Source organism: Musca autumnalis, unplaced genomic scaffold (genome assembly GCF_047663935.1).
Source record: "Musca autumnalis isolate F117 unplaced genomic scaffold, ASM4766393v1 scaffold_4, whole genome shotgun sequence".
NCBI lineage: Eukaryota > Metazoa > Arthropoda > Insecta > Diptera > Muscidae > Musca > Musca autumnalis.
The window spans coordinates 8,666,770-8,685,925 of record NW_027411977.1 but is presented as its reverse complement, the minus strand read 5'-3'; the positions used below and the strand labels follow the sequence as shown (position 1 = coordinate 8,685,925).

Genomic DNA, 19,156 nt, shown 5'->3' with positions numbered 1-19,156 from the left:
GAATGACAAACTTAATATACCCCCATCCTATGGTGGAGGGTATAAAAAGAGGTACCAATTTATGTTTGGAAGAGGATGCCATTAATGCCCATTGTAATGACGCACATTTACATACATATAACACAGTTACAGACATTAGACGGGAAGTGCCCAGAGGTAGTAGTGTAGAGAATCACATGACCGGTTCCGACCTTAATTGTTTTAGATTGCCCCTTCATTGACCCCATAAATGAAAAAAAAAATAAAAACAAATATTCCAATACACATGTAGGTAATCGTATAAACAATTTTATTTTTATTCTCAAATTTGGTTTTCTTTGCAAATCTTAACAACTAAATTCGTAATATCATATAACATAATAAGAAGATTACAATGCAACTTAAATATTAGTTCGGAAAGAATTTGAAAGAAGAAGAAATAGCATTAAAATAAGTAAAATATGTTTTAAATTAAATTAAACAATTTCGAATATATTTTATGAGAATATGAATACGTAAAGGTGAAAAACACTTGTACTAGTCATTGTTAAATTCCAGGTGGTGGGTGGGCAAAGGATTTAATAGTGGCCGGCATAATGTTGATGCTGATGTCCATAAGAACCATAATGAGGTACATATTCGTATTGGCCATTGCTGTAGTAACCATCGTCATAGTCGTAGTGAATTGGTGCGGGAGCAACATAAGATTTATGAACTGAAATGAAAAAAAAAACGAAAAAAAAGAGAAGGAGAGAACGAGGGAGGAACATTAGGTAAATTAACTAATAAAGCTGTATTACAAATGTTTAACAAGGTTTTGAAAACATGACATGGTGGGAATTTTACTTACAGAACTCCCATGCCATGAAATCAAGCGTGAAGAGCTACTGTTGGTGGCGGCAACAGTAGCAGCGTTTAGCATTGTTATTTCAGCTGCCTAATATAGACCTCTTAGACAACTCTTGGCTATGACAAAATCTTTGTTACAGAAGTTGTGATTACCACCCATATAAGGCAGATGATAAATAGATATATGGGAGTATCGAAACATATCATTAAAGCATTGAAATATGAAGGAGTAATAACAAATGAATCTCAATGTAAATTGTAATTAAATTCAAAAACGAAACGTCAACACTTATGGCAAAAAACCAACAAAGAAGCTAAGTCTTTGTTAAGTCAAGCATGTTGTGTTTGGATTTAGATCGTCATACATTTAACGTTGGCTTGGGCAGACGGTTTTCTGCTTCTTGCCATTTTTGCAGACGCTATGACTAATCATTAGCGCATAATGAACACTGCTCCAGATTTTTCGTTGCACAAAACTTTTGTAGAAATATCTCACACGGTAATTATGTCACAATGTCTTAAGAAGAGCGTAACACCTTCAATGTTGTTTGTTTCGGACTACGAATGTTTTTTTTTCTTGGGCACTGTTGCTTGGAGTTTTCTTTGATTAAAAACAGTGAGGATTGATTTGCATAAAATCAAAATAATTTTAAGTCTCTCTTTGAAAATAAGAAGTAGTAGAAGTAAAATACGTAATACGTGCGGCACAAGGCATGGATGGCTATCATTGTTTACTTTCAATTGAATGGCAGTTTTTCTAACTTTTTTTTTCTTTACAATGCAACAGTGGGAACTTTTTTCTTTATTTATTATTTAAGAATTTAATTAACCTAGTTTTCAAGTTGGGAAAAATAAGCAAACATAATTTTATTGTGCTTATATAAATATGTAATTAAATGTTAAGTTTGTTGGGCCTGTTGGGCAAATACTAGTGTTAACTATGTATTATTCAATAAGTTATAAGACTTAGAAAGGCCTACAAAAATGCTCAAATCCTTTTTTTGCATTTTATAATTTCATTACACCAGTGATGTAATATGCTTATGTTGGAAAAAGACTTGGTTTGTTACTATAAGAACCCAGAAAAATTGGTTCTATAATTGCAATGTATCGTGACTTGGGGTAACTTTTACGACCATGTCGTCATCGTGATGATAAAAAGCTATTAGTCAAAATTAAGGATTATAGTTATTGTCTTCTTTTCTTGAGATATGAGAAATGCCATAACTACTGCTTTGTAACATAATTTGCCTTTATGAATGTGTTGATCACTAGTGGCAGAAAGGGCTATTGTTGTCCATCACTAGAAACTAACGGCGACATGTCATAATACCCAACAGATATAAGGACCAAAATGAATTATGAACATTAAAGCTGTCCTGACCACCGTCCAAAGCAAAAAGGCAATATATATAAAAAATATTGAATTTATAGATGACTAAGAGTTAAGTGGGTTCCATACGCGTAGTCGTATGTAAAAGTGTTAAAAATTCCAGACCGCATGACCTTTCGGGTATAACAAATTCAGCCATAAACCTATGTGGCTGTCGAAAGCCTTACAATCTCTTTGGTCTTTAAGTAATTTGACGTTATATGAAGATCTGATCTAAAGCCACATTGCAATGCCTCAATAATAATTGTCATGGACAGTGTAATGCGTTCAGCTCTGAATGGTAGACTTGGAATTCAATGGGCACCGTTGAAACAACTTGAAGAATTGGAATGTGCTTATGGCGTTTACCTATCGACTCCAATAAAGATGAGTCTCGTTTGGTCTGTCTAGAAATCAACATTTTAGGTAGCTATGGAGGAAACTCTTATACACACATCAGCATTGAACATGTTTCGATCGGATTGTTAGATAATTTTAAGTAACTTTGAAGTCTTGTAACTATAAAGAGTGCAGGTCGAATAAACCGTGCAACGACTACTTTCTGTCTTTTTCTGATCGTATGGAAATCCGGACAAATCTGAACTCAGAATTCTCAAATATTAAGTCAGTCCGCATTCGGAGTGATTAACTACTGAACAACGCAAACCAAATCGGCAATGGAAATGGCGTTGAATAAACAACGCACTCAGAAGACCAATTGAAAATATAGCTGGACAAGCACTTCATTGGAATCCTTAGGCAAGAAGCCGGCATATTTGTGCATCAGCTAAATCGTCGAGAAGGTCGGTCGATGCAGAAGTACAATCAGCAAACTAGTCATGGAATGAAATCAGCCAAGGATGCCGCAGCAAAGTTCATTATAAAAGGATGGTTGAGGTCCTGTTCTCCTCAAAGAGTCAAGGAAAACAGAAGAAGTTCCACTGTACTCAGCATAAGTACAATGCTCGAGATACTACTTACTTACTTACTTAGCTGGCCCATTACAAAGCATTTGTTCTATAGGCCGAACTAAGAAGAGATCTCCATTCCTCTCTATTTGTTGCTTTGCACACTGGAATACCGCGCCTTGTCATCTCATCATCCACTTGTTTGCGCCATCTATTCCTTGGCCTGCCAATTCTGCGTGCACCGCCATGTGGCATGTATTCATACGCCTTTTTAGCAGGTTCATCATCGCTCATTCTTATGATATGGCCTAGCCAACGCAATCGCTGCATCTCGATACGTTTAACAATATTCATGTCGTTGTATAGCAGATACAGCTCGTGGTTCATGCGACGTCGATATTCACCGTCAACGCAGATTGGTCCATAGATCTTTCGAAGAATTTTTCTCTCAAACACACCAAGCACTGCCATGTCTGCTTGCGCAAGTACCCAGGCTTCGGAGCCATACATCAGCACGGGTAGTATCAGTGTTTTGTAGAGCGTTATTTTTGTTTGACGAGATGTGGCTTTGTTTTTAAACTGCTTACTTAATCCAAAGTAGCATCTGTTGGCCAATACAATTCTTCTTTTTATTTCACAACTGATGTCGTTTGTTGTGTTGACGGAGGTGCCGAGGTAGACGAAGTCTTTTACTACCTCAATATTATAGGAACCAACTTCCACAGTCGGTCCGAGCTCAATGGACGCATTGCGCGTCGACACCATCAACTTGGTCTTCTCACCGTTTACCGCCAGACCCACTTTAGCAGATTCTCCTTCGACTTTTATAAAGGTATCAGTTACTTCTTTTACTGATCGACCCATGATGTCTATATCATCAGCATAAGCAAGTAACATGTGACTATTGGTGTAGATTGTGCCACTTCTTTTGACGTTTGCCTCTCGTATAACCTTTTCTAGCAGGATGTTGAAGAGGTCACACGAAAGGCTGTCTCCTTGTCTGAAACCTCTTTTGGTACCAAACTCTTCGGAGAGGTTCTTTCCTATTTTAACTGAGGACCTCGTGTCAGTTAAAGTCATTTTACAAAGCCGGATGAGCTTTGCGGGAATACCAAATTCAGACATGGCTTGGAATACCTTTGAGCGCAGCGGACTGTCGAAGGCTGCTTTATAATCGACAAAAAGGTGGTAGGTGTCGATCTGCATCTCTTGGGTCTTCTCCAGGATTTGCCGCAGGGTAAATATCTGGTCAATGGTGGACTTGCCAGGTCTAAAGCCGCATTGGTATGGTCCAATAATCTCGTTGACCATTGGCTTTAGTCGTTCGCACAATATCCCTGACACGATCTTGTAGGCAATAGGGAGTAGACTTATGCCCCTATAGTTAGAGCATACAGTCTTATCTCCCTTCTTGTGGACGGGGCACAGGATACTCAGGTTCCAATCGTCGGGTACTCGTTCTTCCTGCCAGATGGTGCTAACTAGCTGATGAATACACCTTATCAGCGTGTCGCCTCCGGTTTTGAACAGCTCGGCTGGTAAGCCATCGGCCCCTGCTGCCTTATTATTCTTCAGCCGATTTATTGCTGTCTTTACCTCATCTTGGCTGGGCGGTATACATTCAATACCATCTTCTGGGATTGGGACTGTGGTATCTTCGTCGTCTTCGCTGCTATTGGATACCAACAGATTTGAAAAATGTTCTTTCCATATCCTGAGTACACTATCTGTATCAGTTACCAAATTACCTTGCTGGTCTCTACAGGAGGATGTGCCTGTACCAAAGCCATCAGTTTGATGCTTGACTCTTTGGTAGAATTTTCGGACTTCATTCTGGCTCCTGTACATCTCGATTTTTTCACACTCCCGCTTTTCCATCTCTCTCTTTTTCCTGCGGAAAAGACGTTTCTCCTCTCTCCTTTTCTCCCTGTATCTCTCTCGTGCGCTACGCGTTGCTACAGATTGTAAAGTAGCCTTATATGCCGCATTTTTCTGTTCGGTGGCAGCACGACACTCCTCATCATACCATGGATTCCTTGGTGGAGGTCTCTGGTATCCAAGTATGGATTTTGCGGCTGTTTGCATGGAGTGGGCAATGCTTTGCCATTGCGCTGATATGTTATCGGGATGAGGAGGGCTTTGATTAAGCAATTGGGCTAGTTGAGTGGAATATGCTGTGGCTATCTGTTGTGATTGCAGCTTACCGATGTCTAACTTTCGTGTTGTGTCTGTTCGTACTTTGTTTGCTACGTTTAAGCGGGTGCGTACCTTTGCTGCAACAAGGTAGTGGTCCGAATCAATGTTTGCGCCTCGGAACATCCGTACATCCAACACGCTCGATGAATGTCTTCCATCTATCACAACATGATCAATTTGGTTTCTTGTTTTCTGATCTGGAGACAGCCAGGTGCCCTTATGAATATCGAGATGATTAAATCTGGTACTGCTAACTACCATGTTTTTTGCAGCTGCAAAGTCTATCAGTCTCATACCATTGTCAGATGTTTCACTGTGGAGACTGAATTTCCCGACTGTTGGGCCAAAGATATTCTCCTTTCCAATTTTGGCATTAAAATCGCCTAGAATGATTTTAATGTCATGGGCAGGGCAACGGTCATATGTTTCTTCTAAGCGCTCGTAAAATATATCTTTGGTCTGTTCATCCTTTTCTTCAGTGGGAGCATGAGCGCAGATAAAGCTGATGTTGAAGAATTTAGCTTTTATTCGAATTGCAGCAAGTCTTTCATTCACTGGAGTGAAGCTGGATACAAGATGTTTTAGTCTCCGACTAACTACGAATCCACAACCAAACTCATGCTTTACGTCATGGCAGCTATAATACAGTGCGTCACCTTTAGGTGTTGTTGTGACGCCTTTCCCAATCCATCGTATTTCCTGTATGGCAGTAATATCGGTCTTGTACTTTTCAAGTACGTCTGCCAATGCGAAGACTGCACCTTCTCTATAAAGAGTGCGAACATTCCAGGTGCAGATTCGCAGATCATGGTCCTTAAAACGTTTGCGGGGTTCGTCAACTTTAGAGGGGTTTGTTTTTCTTTTCTTTCGTTTTTTCATAGTAGGCTGTTTTTTCTAGGGGAGGGTTACTAACCCGACGCCCAAACCCAAGTTTTTAACGTTCTTATGGGTGAACGCGCGGCACATGTTAGCTCACTACCTTTAACGGGTGTTAAAGGCAGTTCCCCAGGTGACACCACGGGGAGGTCAGTGTCCACTTGGGATGAAAGAGGGACCAAGATAAATCCTGGGTTTTGCCATGTTAAAACCGGTCAGGACCGTTCCTTGGTATCTTCCATCCCCTACGTCACCCTCGAGATACTAATGTCACTGTTATTAGTCCTAAGTTTTGTTGCTGACATGGCAGAGGCTACTTAGTTTCCATTCATCGGGCATGCTTTTCTTTTGTCAGTTTTTGGTAACTAGCTTAAAAATATTATTACCAAGATGTCGCTGGTAACTCATCGACTCCAGATGCCTTATTATGCTTCTCCCTGCTTGCTGCTTTCTTGTGCTGTTTTTGGCGTTCGGCTCTCATGTCCTGAAATATTTTCAATCTGGTTCAGTAAGTGCCGTCAACCTACAACAACTTGATCATCTGAACAAAAATACCCATTACAAAACCACCTACTAACCCGTTATTTTAACAAGGGCATGTCACGTGAAGTATTTAGTTATTTTTTGGACACTTAAATAAGTAGTTAAGTAAGTAGTCGCAACTTTTAGTAACTACCCTTTAAAGCACTTATTTAAGTGACCAACAAATAACTACTTATTTAGCGCGATATGCCCTTGTAAAAATAATTGGTTAGTAAAGGGTTTTGCTGGGCATGACCCGGTAACAACCAAGAATGGTTCGTTTGAATATTTTTAAGTTTCGACAGTCCAAAGGTGCACGGTGCTCTTGAATCAAATTTAAATGAAAGGTGCTTACACCTGGAAAGGTTTTACGGATTCTGAAACTGCAATGTTCATAGATGAAAAAATCCAAAAACAAAAAAATCACCGGAGCGATTTTTAAATAAATCTCGATTCACGTTGACATTTTAGGGGTTGTTTAGGTTTTTGCGATTTTGCTTGGAAACCGTAAGACCTATCAAAATGAGAATAAAGAAAATGTTGTAGCTATTAAAATTCTCTACAAGGTTGACCGTAATGATATTTTCGTAGGGTTTATAACTTTTGATATATAGAAGTTGAAATTGGGACAATTCAAATTCAATTCAATTCTGTAACGTCTCCTTATAAAACAAGTTCATGACTTGAATTTTCCATCTTAAACTTATATATCTAAAAAAATGGTTCAACTTAGGAGAAATGACATAATCCTGTCTTGTAGAGAATTTTCACAGCTATAAGATTTTTTCAGGTCCCATGCCGATAAGACTTGCCGTATTCAAGCAAAATCGCGAAATCCTAACAAAAAAACTAAAAATGTAAACTGAGCTTCTTAATCTCAAAAATGGTACAGCCTGACAACTAATCATAAACGTCAATCGTGTAGAGAATATTCACAGCTACAACATTTTCTTTACCTCTATTTCGATTGGACTTGCGATTTCCAAGCAAAATCGTGAAAACCTAAAAAAGTGAATTTTGACAGCGATTTATTTAAAAATCCCTACAGCGTTTTTTTCTTGTTTTTGGATTTTTCTAATCTATGAACATTGCTGATTCAGAGTTCACAAAAACTTCCTCTGTGTAAGCGGTTTTCATTTAAAGTTAGTTATGGCGCACCCTTCATGACATTTTTTTAAAAGGGGGCGATACAGTCACTGCATTGTCCCAATTTGAACTTCAATATCTCAAAAAATGGTAAAACCTACGAAAATACCGTAATGACCAATCTTGTAGAACATTTTCATAGCTACAACATTTTCTTCAGTCTCCTTTTGATAGGACATTTTTGTTGTTGTAAATATTCACTCAGTTATACACTATCAAATACAAGAATTTTTGTTGCATCAGGTTTTAAAAAATTGTTGCAACAAATTAAATTCATATTTGTTTAAATGTTAAATAAATTCGTTATGAAAATGGACAAGATTTATTTTTAATTAATAGCAGAGGGTGTGATTTAAATTATAAAAATTAGTTTGGGGTCTGGAGGTACTTACTTATATAGCAATAAATTTTTAAAAAATTCAATTTTTTAGTGTTTTTATGGGTTGTACGCGCTTGTTCCATCTTGTAAACTTAGCCGAACTTAGGTTCGACTATATTTTGGGGAATGAAATTGGACACTCTGGATACGGAATAACCACATTAGGGCTGCAAATCTTCTAATAACTGCACTTTTAAAATATGTGATTTTGCTTGAAATTAATCCTAATTCAGCTGGGCATTTGTATGTGAGCTATATCAAAATATGGACCTATCATTAGAAATGTTTGCAAGGAGGATTTCTACCCCCGGAGACACTATAATATCATATTAAAGCTAGTTATTTAATAAAAAATGGATAACAAGTAAACATTTAATGAATCGGGGGTACCATAAAAGTGGCTACATCGAAACATAAATCCGTGTTGAAAATGTTTTGTAAGAAGATTTTATACGCATTGAGAACACGGAATGCAAAATTACAGCCAAGTTGGTTTAAAAATGTGGTCATGATATTCAAAATACCTTAAATTGGGAGGTACGGTTACATGGGGGCTATATCAAAACGTGCACCTATCTCCATAATTTTTGGTGAAATTATTTGTTGACCACTAGGAACCCTAAGTACCAAATTACAGGTAATTTGCTACGAAATTGTGGCTTAAATCCTCAAAATACCGAAAATCTTAAGGTACCGTTATATGGGGGCTATACCAAAACATTAGCCGATATTGTCCATAGTTGGCCCATTATTACCCACAGGTACAAGCTGAGTTTGTGCCAAATTTCAGTGACGTATCTCAATTCGTTTGCAAGTTATTAATTTCGCGCCGCTAGATCAGCGCTTTCTACCACCGTGAGTGGGTGTTAAGCTAATAAATTTCTTCCTTTGTCTCCCTATACATAAAATGCGGAATTTTTATTATGACTATAACAGTCGTGCATTCCAGATCAAAGGAATGGTAGTACACATTAGCTGCGACTCATGTGTTATTCAGAATATGCTACAAGAGGGTGAAATGTTCCACTAATTATCCGTCAAAAATAATTTTCTTTTAGAAAGATGGTATGAGATCATCAAAATCGATAGTTTCTGACGGTTCACTCCTGGTAACAGTCATGTACGACGTAATTTAATCTGGTGCTACTAACTACTACGTCCTTTGTCGCATAGAAGTCAACATCCTTATTTAGTTAGGCGTTGTGGGCGTTGTTAAAATGCCATTTCCGTTCCATAGATTTTTGGCAAGCTTTCAGCTTCGTACTTTCCAAGAAATAAATAAATAGTCCGAGTGCTACGATTTCAAATTAGCATATCATGGTACTTAAAACGTTTGATTGGGAAGGTTGTCATTATATTCCTTCTAGGTTTTCATAGTAATGTGTGGGTTACTCGCCTCGTCGATGCAGGTTTCATGGACATTGTCCCCCGTACGCGCTAAACAGGCCTCGGTTGATTATTAGTTTCAAATTTATCCTATGTATCTAAAAGACATTCCACTACCCACATTCTGCTGATGCCTATGGTATGACTTAACTATGCTAATATTCGAAAGGTCAAGATGTTAGTTTTATGTTATATTAAACAACTTCTAATATAAATACAATAATTTCCCACAAATAGCCATAGGTGAAAATGGGAGATAAATTATTTAGTCTTGTCTGAGGCTCGAAATCAGGCACTGAGTGCCCACGATGGGTTTTATAATAACTGCAACATCGATCATAAATGGATATTGAATAAACTTGCGCAAAAACTTGAACGTGTCTTAAGACACATCATGTAGACATGTTTTATATATATTGTTCCACAAACATCCCAGAAGGGGCAAGGGAGATTGCTATCACATCAATGAGTGTACCTAAGTTCATATTAGCTCAATGATATGTGACCTTCTGCTCATAGTCGAGTCAGAACGGCGTGTCTTAAGACACCACTTGTAGAGAAGTTTTACGTGGCTGAAATACTCAGGAAATGTCGCCAACATTACACAGAGGGATATTTTGCCACCGTTGAAAATTTGATGTTGCCTTGCCTGGGAATTATACCCGGGCATTCAGCGTAAAACCCAGGTGTGCATATCAATGCACCACGATGGCACTCGTAGAGACTGAAATACTCAGAAATGACTGAAATACTCAGAAATATAGCCAACATTACGTCATCGTTGAAAATTTGGCGTTGTCTGGCCTAGGAATCGAACCTATATATTAAGTATGCAGGGGGGATGTGTCAACAATTTCAATTTAAAAACACCGATTCAAAAAAGTGAATTTGAAGTTTTTATACCCAGAGATACGGCAATGTGTGTTGAATCAACATGTTAATACCCTAGTTTTCATCAAAATTAATAGCTTTTAGATATGTTATCACTCACTTCCTATTGCACAACAATTTGTTAACAATCTGTCCCTAAAAACTTGTTTACCTCATTTCCTTAAACAATTATTACTGATTTATTAAACATTAACAACAACACCAAATACACAATTCTTGTTACAAATTTCGATTGAAATATTCTTTCGTATTATTCGTATTTTCGACTTTTAATAATCCCGATAATCTTCTGAATAATCATCATATTCTTCATGACGTTGATCTTCCTCGGGTCGTAATTTCAGGCTCTGGCCATTGAAGTAGTTGGCATGGCGTCGGAATAGTTTCAACATACGATATGTGTCAATGCCTACATCTTGGATATGTTGTTGTGATGAATATGAGCGGGTGTTTCAATGCAGTTTTGTTTGTTTTTGTTTTTCGTTGGATTGTGTGGGAAAATTACATTTGTCGGATATGGAAAAAAAGAGAGAAAAACAAGAAAACAATACAAAACAATTATTTAATTGTTTGCTTGTTATTAGCAATATTTAACACACAATTTATTGTGTTTTGCGAAGAAAGAAAACAAAAAGCATCTAAGGTGGGTGATTTGTTCGTTGACGTGGTTATTGAGGAGGTGGTGGTGGGTCAATGGGGTGGCATATAACTCACTGCAGGCAGATTGTGTTAGGAAAAAGGCAATGTGACATCGTTGTTGATTCTACAGCCAACTACTATTTCTGCAACTAACTACTAACGTTGATGGACTTTTATTTTCTTTATTCTTGAGAAGTGCTTTGGGGTGCAGGCGGAAAGATTTGTTTATTTAATTTCTTCAATCTCAACAAGGGGCTATTCTATATTTATTTATTAAAATCATTATATAATAGTTTAACTTACCATATGGTGCAGCTGATGCCACATACACTGGCGCTTGGGCCACATGTTTGTAGGCAGGTTGATAGGCCACTACAGGTTTAGCTGCAACAGCTACTGGAGCTACATGAGCCACGGGAGCAACAGCAGCCACTGGTTTAGCGACAGCATGAACCGTGGGTCCTGACTTAGTTACTACTGCATTGAAACCGTTAATGGAATCGGCAGTGTAATCCACGGTACGTATCGAACCATCAGGCTCAACCAGAGAATATTGACCTAGAAATTGTGTTAAAAAATTTTGTTAAAATTTTTTGTTTTATAAGGATAAAGATAAAGAGTTATACCTTTTACAACATCTCCATCACGCGTTTCGTGCTGCGATTTAACATCTCCAGTTGTGTGATCAGCAACACCATAGTTAAAGGCATATTTGGGATGATCCTGAAAAAGGAAAGAAAAGAAATAATGTCAGATCTATTAGGTGGAACTTTTGTGATTTTAAAATAAACGGTATGTAACTATTGAAATATTTATGGTCGAAACTATTATTAAACTTTTGTTTTGTATACCATAAAAGCAGACCTTTTGGTGTACTATTTCCTCCTTTAAATCCGTAATATTGAGTCGCATGCATAATCGCACAATTTTAAGAAAATGTATCACATGAAAGCCTTAATTGCTATAAAAGTGGTGACTGTCCAAAAGTTGTTAACGTCAAAAAATTTATCTAATTGGTTACTTCCTACTAAGCCATGCCTTTTCGGCATCACCTTTTCGATAACCTTTTTTAATTCAAAAAAAACATCTATTTACCTAGATATTCGACTTTGTATATGTACGTATGTATTAAACGAGGAAAACATATGTCATGTACATACGACCTAATTTCTGACGGGCCATCTCAGGTTGAGACATTGGGTAAATAACTAACTTTAAAAAAAAACCATAAGAAGAAGACGTAAGTAAATTAATAATTTTAACAACCCTTCAAACTTTTAAGAAGTCGGAGATATAAGCGTGATATAAGCGGAGATATAACGTGTCAACACGGATGATTTCGACGGTTGAATTAATCAGTTTTGTATACTTTTTATCCTCGACACAAGATAAGGACGAATAGACCAAAGCCATATTTGAGGTCGCCCATAGACCGCTGTCGTGGCCATGACAAACATCGATTCGGATCACCAGTTCGCTGCTGCAATCACCCCAAGTATGGTTATCATACTCCTCACAACTTGCCCGACTGCTTCAATAAACCAGTCCTTGTTCAGATTACAATAACAACCTTTTGGTGCGACCTCGAAATGTTTTCTGATGCCGAAGGAAAGAATGCTGCATATGGAGCTATGAAGACATGACCATGTCAACCATCGTGACCATGTCAAACTTTGAGTGGGTTCATTTGTTGCTGCAATCACAACGTAAAATTGTTTCATACTCCTTACAATATGTCCAATTTATTCAGTAAATTAGCCCTTGTTCCGATTACAATTACAACATTTTGATACCGCCTCAAATTCTGTACTGCTTCCGAAAAGAAAAATTCCGAATATGAAGCTACGTAGACATAATTGGGGATTCATATTCGACGGCAAACGTCGATTTTGGATTTTTAGATTATTACTATTTAACGGAGAAGTCGGATTTTCTGTGTTTCGATTCGTACTCCAGACTGATTGGACTCGTATTGTTGCCATCACATGATGTCAACATTAATGCTTTCATACGGGTAAAATGTGCTCATCGAAATAATGGTTTTAGACCCCAATAATATTTGGACGAAATGTGTTTCAGACAATTTGGAGTCGATTTTGGACGGATGAACCGATTTGGTTAAAAATTTGGCTTTCGCAATATTTTGTCCAAACTTAGTTTAAGTTCGAAGATGTGTTATATCGGTCAACACAAAAGTTCAATAATGTTCGGAAAATTTGTGCGCACGATAACTCTTGAAGGGAAGGACCGATTCGGTCCATACTTTACGCATTCTAATATGTCTACCAGATATAGATCAGGTTTGAATATGGACTATATTTGCCCATTCCTTCGCGAAATTTCTGATAAGTTCACTTTAAGACCTGCTCTTGACTAACTTTGATTTCTTTTGAAGCAACTTACAATCGTTGTCTCAATTACGACGGTAAAAGTTTTTTCAGTGGCAAGTCCATACTTCTTGGGAAAACAGCCCGAAAGTTGTAAAAACCCCTCTCGAACTGATAAAACGATTTGGTCCAAAAGTTGGCCTTCGTCATGTTGTGTCCAAACTTAGTTTGGCCCATATCGGTCCTCTCTTTAGGATACTTCCCCCACAAAAGTTCAACATTTGTGTCTAAGTGCAGTTTAGGGTCTGTTCAGAGATCCTTTGGTAATGTATACCGATGACGGTTTTTGTGGTCCTCTTTACATCCATATTATGTTTTTCGTGGACAAGTCCATGCTTCCTGGCATACTGGTCCAACAGCTGGCGATAACCCACTGAAATGATTAGTGGGCGCGATATCTATCGAAAAGATATAACTCTCAAAATAAGATCCACTTCCGTAATGCACTATGTCGGTCCATTCCCTCCTCCGCAAAACTTTTGAACTTTAATCCTAATCCAAATGTCCAAAAAGTGCCACAAAATTCTGAAAAGACCCTAAATATATTCGATCTGGCCGTAGATGAAAGTTCCAATTCACATAGGCTGAGGGTATTTCTCTGTCGGCAAAGCCGACTGATACTGTTTTACTTGTTAAAACACGAAAAGCCAACTTTAGATTTTTCCCAAACCAAAAGTCGGCTTCGTTATTATACCTTCAGCTTTTAGGCTTTGCACAGACAGAGGTCTACAATGTTGGAGTCGATTTAGCTATGTCCGTCCGTCTGTCTGGCTGGTGCGAACGATAACTCTAGAACGGATTAACAGATTCGATCAAAATTTTGGGTATCGTAATATTTTGTCCAAACTTAGTTAAAGTTCGAAGATAGGCCATATCGGTCCACTCCTTCGGGTACCTTGCCCACAAAAGTCAAAATTTTTCTGTAAAACGGTGTGAACGATAACTCTCGAAGGGAGCAATCGAGTTGGTCCAATTTTAGCACATCATATTATTTCTACCTGATATAGATCGGGTTCGAATATGAACTATATCAATCCACTCCTTCGCGTACCTGCCACACAAAATTCGGATAAAATGAAGCTTAAGAGCTTCTCCCTTATCGTTTGAATTTTTTCAGTTTGTCCTTGCGGCTCCCTTTACGACGGTATAATTTTTTCCTTGCCAAGTCTATACTTTCTCAGATATTGACCAAAAAGCTCCAAGAAATCCTGACGGCGCCTATCAAAATAGCAAATCCGCAAGATAATTCTCACAGAGAGTTTCTGATTGGTGCAGACTATGCACATCGTATTTTTTCATGCAGTCATGTATCAGGTTGGAATATGGATTATATCGGTCCACTTCTTCGGGTACCTCCCAAACAAAATTCGGCAAAAGTGAAGTATAAGAGCTCATCTCGCATCTTTTTTCAGTAGACTGTTCTGGCGGCCTCATTTACAACGGTACAATTTTTGCCGGAGTAAGTCAATACTTCCTGAGATAATAGCCCAAAAGCTCCAAAACCCTGCCGGCACATGATAAAATGGTTAGCGGGCAAGATAACTCTAAAACTCTTTCAAAATTTTCTTCCAAAGAAGTTGGGTTATTAAAAATGTTTGGTACACGTCAATGATTACGGTAAGTACATACATATTTTAAAGCAAAATCGTGATACAAAATCAATATATTTTATATACGGCATAATCATATTGTTTTTTTTTTGTCAGTGGTTGAGGGTATATGTATATCCGTCAGCACGACCGACTGATGCTTTCTTACTTGTAACATTATTTAATCAAAAAGTCGAAAACTCGATTAACCAATAATCGACTTGCGAGATATTGAAAAGCAGAGACCTTTGAAAATTATTATTTCAAAGTTCGGTTTCAAGAACAGCTACAAAATTCGTAAGTATGTGACATTGCCAATAGTAATCAATGAGCTAAAAACTGTTGTCATTAATGGACCTAAAGACAACTTCCTAATTCAATAATTCCCTGAAGATCATTTGATTTTGTAAGCGAAATAACTAAAATTTGAAAACACCACTCAAATCTTTTATTAATTCGAATCGAACAATAACACAGTACCATCGAATACTATACAAACATCTAATTTGAGTTAAAGGAATAAAATAACAAAACTTGGTATACCCTTGGGTACTTTACAAATAAAAAAGATTTAATTTAAATGCATGCGATGATTTTTTTATATTTCAGTTTAAAAAAGTAAAATTTGTTTCATACGAATTAATAAAGATTGCATTTTTTATATAAACCGGTGGTATAACTTAATTCCTTTTTGTGTTAGAACTGATTGTTTTTTTAATTTTTAAATTCTTCACAGATCAATTTGTGTCATTAGCATACACGGTAAAAAAGTCTAAGGCATGTGACTTTTTTAACTCAAAAATAGAGGTATTTTTTCTTTATTTCCTTTTTTGTTTATTATTATTTTTAATCTTATTAACATTAATTTCAATAGTCCAGTTTTTGTTTAACTTTTTACACTCACATAATAATCAACCGCATATCCTGGTTTTGCATTCACCACTGAAGCACTTAGAACCACACAAAGGATAACAATTTTGCTGATGGGAGACATTTCTGTTTTGTTAACTAAAATAATTTCGTTGAATTGTTATAAAAGAAATTGATTCGTTTTCTGAAACACAAACACAACAAAAATTAATAATAATTTTCACAAAAAATATTTTTTATAATTCTATCACACTATTCAAGAAACAAAATATAAATAGAAATTACTTTAAGTATTTCGTTGGCACCGTTTTGAACACTTTGAATTTGCCCGGAATACTGTAACAATTCAAAGATCAAGTTTGCATTTTATACCCCAAAACAAAACCCCAAACAGCATATACCCTCGTCATATCCCACACACACACACTTAAAGAAAATATAAAAAGTTACACTCTGAGTTTCCAACAGAAGCGTAACATGCCACCATATGTATGTACGGTATGTATGTATGTATATGTGTGTTCGTAATACAAATGAGTAAAAATGCCAGAAGCCAACTGCCGGCTTCTGTTATTGCCAGTAGCTAAATTCAGAGAACCGTGACGCAGAGATCACTGTTAAAGTCAGCAAATAGAGGTTAGCGTATTTTCAATGAGGGCTGAATACAAAAACCAAAATGAGTAAGCCAGATGTAATAAAAAAACTAAGAGTATAGGTGTTGGCTATTCTCTTACTATTTACATACACTCATTTATTAGTTGTTTGAAGTGACGATTTCATTTAGTTATTAGGCGGCAAAGGGTCTGGTGGTGTTGTTTCTATATTTGGCATCTTGAAGGATATTTTTAAATACGTAGACAATTTTAAAGACAATTTTTGCTTATTAATAAATTGTTATTTCTATATTAAATTTAAAAAGCTACACAAATTTAACCTTTGTGTATATATGTGAGTTAACTTCTGTTGTAGGCCAACAGGATGTTTGTGTCTTGAATCTTTTGTATTTCTCTGGAAATCCAATTTTTAATTAATACATTTTATAGTGAACTAATATAATGTTTATAAAGGTCAATAAATTGTTTTTTTAAGAGACGGCACGTGTTTCATTCGACGAAATGCTAAATATACTTTTACTTTTTTTAATGAAATGAAAAGTGTGCTCTGAAAGTACGCCCATGACAAATAAATAGTAGCAATATCAAAGCCATTGCTGCCATTGTACATTCACAAAATGACATTCCGTTTTTATTACTCATTATTGTGATAGGTATGTATGTATCTTTTGCAAACTGTTATTGTGAACAGAAATAAATATTGACAAAATTTTCAATAAATTTCATTTAAAAATTCCTCAATAAATGTTAATAGATTAGAGATTTGAATTGTAATTTGATATTTAAGCCATGCAAAAGAAGAGAAAATCTGATTAGACACAAACTGCTTTTATCACAAAATTAAACGAGTTAGGTCCAGAAATTTGTGCATACTTTGCATATCGTGCATATTTTGACATATTTTTCATATTTGCATAAAATGAATATATGTAAAACCATATGCAAAAATATATACAAAGATTTTTGGTCTAAAAATCCCAGTGAAATGGCAAATGTGGTATTAAGTCTTCATTAGGGGTATGAAACTTTACACCTGAAATTTTTCCGCATGGGTCCACGTCTTCATATAGCCCCCATAGTACAATACCTCCCTATTTCCGGTATTTTGAAGGTTGAGGCTGTGGTTATACATTTCACTATTTTATTGACTTGTCTGAAAAGAATTTTAAAAAGAAAAATTGTACATACAAACATTTTTGCACCGATTATTGAAATATTTGTTGCATAAGAAAATAATTTTACATATGTCATATGTTTCGATTGCAATTTAATCAAAAGCCAAAAATATGTCCGGTCCCTAAATTTGACATGAATCGGACCAAAAATAGGGGTTGCATAAAATTCCTCTGTTTAGTAATCATAAAAAGGTTAATATGGAGTTATCTATGAAATAAAAGTCGCTTTATCAAAATTTGTTGACACTTTGTCGGTGTCATGCTTAAGTGTTCCGCCATTTGCCCGATTCGAGAAAAACTCAAGTTAATGTTTAATGCCATACAGGATAAAAATGGTGCAATAATCCAATACTTTAAGAGCTCATAGAATATATCAGTAGTTTATTTTAGTTAGATATCTGCGATAGTCTAGAAGTTATGGCAAATTTTTATAATTGCAAAAAGTTGCTGAATTCTTCCATGGAATCTTTTTTCATGTTTTTGGCAGTTGTGTCACATAGAACACGTTTTGTCACATTTCATTCAAAACACTTTTTATCAATCGTGTTCCACCTCCCTTATATGAAGTGCTATTGTGGAGTTTAAAAATCAGGACTTTAAATGAAACATTTATTTTTCTAAAATACAATAAGGGCCATAATTTTAGGTTTCCTTAACACTTATTTAAGGGATTGCCTCCACTTATCACTACTTTTTCGTGGTAAAAATTTCGATCGGACAAAACGGATTGATATTTTGCATTTCTAAGGTAACATAGAACATTTAAACACCTTTTTCTTATAATTCCATTTTTGTAGTCTGTGTCCACACTAGCTTCAAATCGAATGGACGTTTTTGCGTATATTTTTGTGGACTTGCATCAAAATTTTGTCTATAAACTAGGGATTTTTTGTTTAAACGATTTATAAATTTTCCTTTTCATATAACAATACAATATTCAAAAATATTTGGATTTAGAAACTATTATTCTTTCTTTTTTAAACCAAGTCCTTAAAAACAATTTGTTCAATACGCCACATTATTCGTAACTTGGCAAAAAATGGTAAATTTTTTGTTCCAAACGCCATCATTTTTGGTGCGGAACAATTCGTTTTTGTCCCGTTTTGTTCTATACGCCAAACGACATGGATATGGAACTAAAAAGTTCAAAGTTGTTTTGTTCCATACGCCAGGCTTTATGGATATGGAACAAAAAGACAAGATTTTTTGGGTCACAAAGCGGATATGGAACATAATGGCATCTGAATATCTCAGAAACTATAAGAGATGGAAAAAACCGACCAAACAATCTGAAAGAACATGGTTCAAAACCTCGTACGGTACTTTTATCTCAAAATGTCAAAAATGGCGTATGGAACACTTAAGCATGACACCGACG

General features: G+C 36.3%; 1 protein-coding gene across 2 annotated transcripts; it reads right to left on the bottom strand.

Annotated features, from left to right (window-relative positions):
• Positions 1-254: 254 nt before the first annotated feature.
• Positions 255-16,365, bottom strand: Cpr62Bb (Cuticular protein 62Bb). Of its 2 annotated transcripts, none has more exons than XM_073986108.1 (5): positions 16,275-16,365; positions 16,024-16,173; positions 11,770-11,866; positions 11,447-11,701; positions 255-694 (listed from the first exon to the last, which is right to left on the bottom strand). In XM_073986108.1, the coding sequence occupies exons 2-5, from the start codon at positions 16,111-16,113 to the stop codon at positions 558-560; spliced, it is 579 nt and encodes a 192-aa protein (XP_073842209.1). In that variant the 5' UTR covers positions 16,114-16,173; positions 16,275-16,365; the 3' UTR covers positions 255-557. The 2 variants fall into 2 exon arrangements, with proteins under 2 accessions (XP_073842209.1, XP_073842208.1); XM_073986107.1 differs by lacking the exon at positions 255-694 and adding an exon at positions 10,657-10,919.
• Positions 16,366-19,156: the final 2,791 nt, after the last annotated feature.

Excerpts from the sequence above, each read along its gene's own strand:
- Cpr62Bb (XM_073986107.1), bottom strand. The coding sequence starts at position 16,113 with ATGTCTCCCATCAGCAAAATTGTTATCCTTTGTGTGGTTCTAAGTGCT. Across the intron at positions 11,867-16,023 it reads GATATGCGGTTGATTATTAT|GATCATCCCAAATATGCCTT; the intron begins GTGAGTGTAAAA and ends TTCCTTTTTCAG. Across the intron at positions 10,920-11,446 it reads GGCATCAGCTGCACCATATG|ATGTAGGCATTGACACATAT; the intron begins GTAAGTTAAACT and ends AACATATCCAAG.